The 6199-nt window shown below is 36.0% G+C and overlaps 1 protein-coding gene across 1 annotated transcript; it reads left to right on the top strand.

Annotated features, from left to right (window-relative positions):
• On the top strand, window positions 1-6197 carry LOC306902665 (uncharacterized protein). Its single transcript, XM_079471425.1, has 10 exons — window positions 1-55; window positions 184-835; window positions 928-1195; window positions 1382-1526; window positions 1649-1831; window positions 4403-4439; window positions 4551-5159; window positions 5231-5498; window positions 5577-5721; window positions 5812-6197. The coding sequence occupies exons 2-10, from the start codon at window positions 223-225 to the stop codon at window positions 6007-6009; spliced, it is 2466 nt and encodes an 821-aa protein (XP_079327551.1). The 5' UTR covers window positions 1-55; window positions 184-222; the 3' UTR covers window positions 6010-6197.
• The last annotated feature ends 2 nt before the right edge of the window (window positions 6198-6199 follow it).

The raw sequence follows: 6199 nt of genomic DNA, 5'->3' as shown, positions 1-6199 counted from the left end.
CATAGCTATAAAGTTCAGTCCAGTTTGGGAAAACAGGCGGCAGCTGTCTGGACAGGTGGGAGATTTGTGTTCACCTCATGACTTCTGAATTTAAAAATACATAATGTTGAGATGTTTCTTTTTTTCACTTACTACCAACTGTTTGGGCAGGTCTATAATACTGTGTTTCATATGTTTCCTCAGGGCCTGAATTAATATATTAGCTCAACTTGAAAAGTCATCATGGAAAGAAGCATCAAACATTTGTGGATTTGTTCTTTGCTAATAGCGTATGCAGTCGTCCATGGAGATCAAGAGACTTCAGAGAGTTCTCAAATTGGTGTAAAACTCCCATCATTGTTAAAGATGAACAATGATTTTGCTTTTCAACTGTACAAGAAGCTTGTGGAAATGCCCGATCAGCAGTCCAAGAATATCTTCTTCTCTCCATTCAGTGTGTCAATGGCTCTTTCTGAGCTTTCTTTAGGAGCTGGTGGTGAGACCAAACAGCAGCTTCTCGATGGCATTGGTTATAATAGTTCATTATTCAGCACTGAAGAAATGCACCAGTTGTTTCACAGTATCCTGGAGAACTTGGTCGAGAGGACCGGGGTGGATGTTGATACTGGTACTGCTCTTTATGTGAGCAACACACTGAAGCCAAATCCAGAGTTTTTCGAGAAGATGAAGGAGTTTTATCACTCAGAGGGCTTTGTGGTGGATTTCAGCAACAAAGAAACCGTAAATCAAATTAACGCATATGTGAAGGACAAAACACATGGCAAGATAGATAAAACTGTTGAAGAGTTGGGTGCTGATACTGTGATGTTCCTTCTCACTTACATATATTTTAACGGTAAACTCCAATACGCACGGTTACACGCTCTTGTTGATTCTGTGGTGTGATTGTCTCATATGCCTTACAATAACCTAACTATTTTTCCACAGGAAAATGGGACCTGCCCTTTAACCCAAACAAAACTAGTGAGGATCATTTTCATGTTGATGCCAACACCACCATTCCAGTACAAATGATGCAACAAAGCGAACTCTTCAAAGTATATTTTGACAAGGCCCTCTCAGCCAAAGTCATAAGTCTTGAATACAATGACTCCTTCTCCATGATTCTGGCTCTTCCAGATAAGAGCATCACTGATCTGGAGAAAGCTGTCACCAGAGAGGTCATAGAGAAATGGAGACGCTCAGTAAAACTAAGGTTTGCAATTTCTACATGTTCTCTGCCGGCTACTTGTTTGCCCTAATTCCTAGATGCAACACACATTGATCTTATTTTTTCCAAACAAAACTTCCTCTAAATTTTGAGTCATCTTTAATTCCATCACATATAGACTATATAATGACCTTTTCTACTCTGATAAAACACGTCATTTTTGTCTTTCAGAAAAGTTGACATCTATCTTCCCAGAGTGTCTCTAAAAACATCATATTGCCTGAAAGATATTTTGAGTGGAATGGGGATGACTGAGATGTTTAGTGCTTCAGCTAACTTCTCGGGAATTTCAGAGGACAGGATGATGGTTTCAAAGGTAGATAAAAAAAAGTATTTGTCTAGAATTAAAGTTAAGCTTAATGATTTTGTCACAATGTATAGAAACTTTGATATAGTACCAGCCAGAAAAGACCGGAGTAAACTATGATTAACTTTCAGGTTACGCATAAAGCCTCTCTGGATATAGACGAGAAAGGAACCACAGCTTCGGCAGTGACAACAGTTGAATTTAGCAGAATGTCTCACCAAACACTGGATTTGAGGTTCGACCATCCATTTATGATCTTCATCGTTGACCAAAAGAACGACAGCATCCTCTTCTTTGGAAAGGTTGCCAACCCAGTAGAGTAGAGTCTACACGTGTTACAGGTCCACTTTCCTGCAGTGTTCAGTTCCAGTTTGAGTGGTCCATTGAATGGACGTGCAGAACTCAGAAGTAGGATGGAGTTTGTTGTAAAGGCTGTATTAATGTATGTAAAGTGGTGTTTAAAAAGTGGAGTAAAAAACACCATCCATGCAACCTTTGTCTTATACATTTAGCAATTTAAAGATGCTTCTATATATATATATATATATATATAAGGGGAAAACAAAGAAACAATGAAATAAAATTAACAATAAAATGTATTATGCATGTGCATATAACCCACACATTTACTGAACATATTGTTTTATGAGATAATGTGTATGAAATCAAATAAAACTCATTTTATGAGGTAACAAATTTATAACTATCCACATGAAAATGCAAATAATTCTTTTTATAAATAAAGTTGATAAAGAGAAAAACCATCATCTTGTAATGATAGTCCACTGAAAGCAAGTTTAAAAGAACCCAAATGCAATGTTTATAACTCAAAAAACAAGTAGAACAAAGTAAGCAAATACCGGAACTACCTGAAACCATGACTAAACCACAAGCTTACCAACAGTGCTTACAATGAAGAACAACAAAGCTAGACAAAGGACAATGGTAACATGAGGGCTACTTTTACAAACAAGACTAATTTTACCTGTGAACAACCAGGGCAGGGGAACACAAGAGACAACAATGACCAAGAAACAGAACTACAAAAGAAATTTCAAAATAAAAGACATGGCAAAAACACTCAAAACCCTTACACGTCTTTTAAAATCTCATCATATGAAAGTTTGATCAAAGAAAAGGGATGAGCCATCCCTGTATTTTGCACTAAAAAAGGTGAGTTTAAAACAAGTGGAACAATAACTATTAACTATAAATATAGATACATTTGCTACAAAATAGTTAAAAAGTCTGTCCTATGAATTAGCACCAACCATCGCTCCAAAAGAAAGGCTACAGTGTTTTTCACCTATAAAACAGGAAGATTTAATTAAACTTATTGCAACATCTAAACCTACAACTTGCTTATTAGACCCCATACCAACTAAATTATTAAAAGAGTTACTACCCGTTGCAATTAAGCCCATTTATAACATTATCAACTCGTCAATTAATCTAGGCCATGTCCCAGGACACTTTAAGATGGCCGTCATTAAGCCTCTTATCAAGAAACCAAGCTTAGATCCAAATGAACTAGGAAACTATAGACCGATTTCAAATCTCCCATACCTGTCTAAAATTCTAGAAAAAGTAGTGTCCACTCAGTTGTGTTCTTTCTTACAAAATAACGACATACAACATTTATAACAATGCATATTTTATAATGGCATATTGTATAATAGAATTTATTAAGATGTGAAGGAATTGCTATGTGGTGTGCCTCAAGGATGTTGTTTGGGTCCAATATTATTTTATAATTTTACCAATGATCTTCCTCTTGTTTTAAAGTTATGCAAGCCGATGTTACAACATTATATTTATCAGCAACATCCATTGAGCAATTGTCTACTGTTTTGAATAAGGAATTACTATTGGTTGGGTGTGAAATCATAAATCAACAAAAGTATTGTTTTTGGTTCAAATTCTAAATGTAAACTCAAAACGCAGTTCAAATTGTCTGTGAATAGTGTGCAGATTGAACAGGTAGATGAAATAAGGTAGAGTGACACTAGACAGCAGGATGATGGTCAAAACAGATAGAAAATATGGGTTATGGGAAAGCCGTTCAATTATGAAGAGATGCACAACATTTTTACCACAACAGTGCATTGCTGTTGCATTGCATACAAACTCAATTAGATTATTGTCCAGTAGTGTGGTCAAGTGCAGCAACTAAAGATTTGAATAAGCTAACAAGCTTAAATTGTAATCGAAGGGCTAATATAAATCGAATGTATAAAAATGTGTATTTATTTTTTATTTTTATTTATTTTGTGTTTTTAATAGGCTATATGTCTGACAACTGTTTGTGCCTAGTTTTGTAAACTTTAGGTAAAATACAATAGTTTTTTTAGCAATCCTCTTTTGTATTTTTTGGAGCTTTGGTGTGCTGACTTTTGTATACAATCCTTCATTTGTAAACATAAGATTAGATTAGATTCAACTTTATTGTCATTTATTGTCAAGGCTCTTCATTGCAAATTATATGGGCTATTTTGGCAGTGAAAATAAAGAAATCAAACCACATTGTCTAAGTTTTTTACATGAAAACGTTATTTGCTCTGCTGTTGGAGGATTTTTTCAAATCAATTTACATATATCCTCACAGGTGAGGAATATTAGAATTGCTGCACGCCTGCTCTGTTAATGCATGGACAGGCGATGAATTTGGCCAAAACAGTTTCATTCCGCCAAGCGCCAACCCTTTAATATCGCTGTTGTTTAAATCTTTGACGTTAATGGTTCTGATAGAGTTCTTGACATTCTGTGGAAAGTATTTATTGATTTTAACTTATTTGTGTAAATATAAAATAGTTAATCATTGCAGTTTTCTTTGCAACAGGGCAAAGATTAATTTCTGGTACTATTTACGGACATTGGCTTCATAGTTCAGTTTGGAGAGAGAGGCGACAGCTGGCTGGACAGGTGATAGATTTGTGTTGTCATGATGAATTCCATAGAAAAGAAAATGATCTTTAATAATACAAATTATGTTGAAAACTGATCTTTTGTGTTTCTCAGGGCCTTGAAAAAAAGTAATCATGGAGAGGAACATATTCCTTTGGATCAGTTTTTTGGTCATAGCTCATCCAGTCGTCCATGGAGAAGATGACATTTCACCATCGACCCCTGACAACATCACACTACTGTTATCGATGAACAATGACTTCGGTGTTCGTCTGTACAAGAGTCTCATGACAAAACCTGAGTTTCAGTCCAAGAATATCTTCTTTTCTCCAATTAGTGTGTCGATGGCCCTTTCAGCACTGTCTCTAGGAGCAGATGGTGATACCAAACATCAGCTTCACAAGGGCATCGGCCACAACAGCTCTGTCTTTAGCACTGAAGAAATGCATAAGGCATATAAAAGTTTCTTGGAGGAAATCAACCAGAATACCAGGGTGGAGATTGATGTTGGCGCTGCTCTGTATTTAAGCAACAAATTTAAGTCACATCCCGAGTTTTTTGAGGCGATGAAGCAGTTTTACCTTTCAGAAGGCTTCGCCGTAGATTTCAGCAGTAGAGAAACTGTTGAACAGATCAACGCATACGTGAAGGGAAAAACACACGGCAAAATAGATAAAGTTGTTCAACGACTGAGTACTAGTGACAAGATGCTTCTTCTCACTTACATATATTTTAAAGGTAAAGCAACTGCATGCATCATCTGATCATTTTATCTATTCTTTTAATAACACCACTCCTTTTCTTTCAAGGAAAATGGGACTTGCCATTTAACCCAAAAAAGACCCGTGAGGCTAATTTTCATGTGGATGACAAGACAACCGTTCCAGTGCAAATGATGAATAAAAATGATTATGTCAAAGTTTTTTATGACGAAAGACTTGCCACTAAAGTCCTTACTCTTGACTACAATGGCACTTACTCCATGATCCTGGCTCTCCCAGACAAATCCATCACTGAGCTGGAGGCGGCTATCAGTCAACAAGACATTGAAAAGTGGAGAAATGTAGTTACAAAAAAGTTTGTATAAAAACAGTTTCATACTGTAGCATATTACAGCACGTTACCAACTCTGACCATACTGTTTTTGTCTTTTAGGAAAGTTAATATCTATGTCCCCAAGCTGTCTCTTAAAACATCATATTCCCTGAGCAATGTTTTGCAAGAAATGGGTATAACTGAAATGTTCTCAGGTAATGCCAACTTCAACAGACTTTCGGCTGAAAAAATTTTCATTTCAGAGGTAAGGAAACTATAGAAGTGAATTTTGCGTAAAAATCATGAAACATTTTTCATAATAACTTTATAAGTGGAATTTGTGATTTACTTACAGGTGGTGCATAAGGCCGCTTTGGATGTAGATGAAGAAGGCACCACTGCAGCAGCTGTGACTACAATTTCATTGGGATCTTCTTTTCCCAACCCAATGAACATTTACAAATTCGACCGTCCATTCATGATCTTTATTGTTGACCCCAAAAGTTATATCCTCTTTATGGGAAAAATTGTCAACCCAGCAGTGAAAGAATGAGACATTCAAGATGTTGTATCTGACATTAGCCAGTAGATGGCCATGATTTACTGAATTCATTTTTGCTGTCTTCTGAGTTTGCTTGAATGTTGTTAAGACGGTAACATCAATATCTGCAGTCAGTGTATATGTCAATCATTTAATAAAATTGATGTGACATTATCTATCCAAGTTAAAAAAATATAAAAGA

Source organism: Barbatula barbatula, assembly GCF_947034865.1.
Source record: "Barbatula barbatula genome assembly, chromosome: 2".
Lineage (NCBI taxonomy): Eukaryota > Metazoa > Chordata > Actinopteri > Cypriniformes > Nemacheilidae > Barbatula > Barbatula barbatula.
This window is presented reverse-complemented; position numbering and strand designations above follow the sequence as displayed.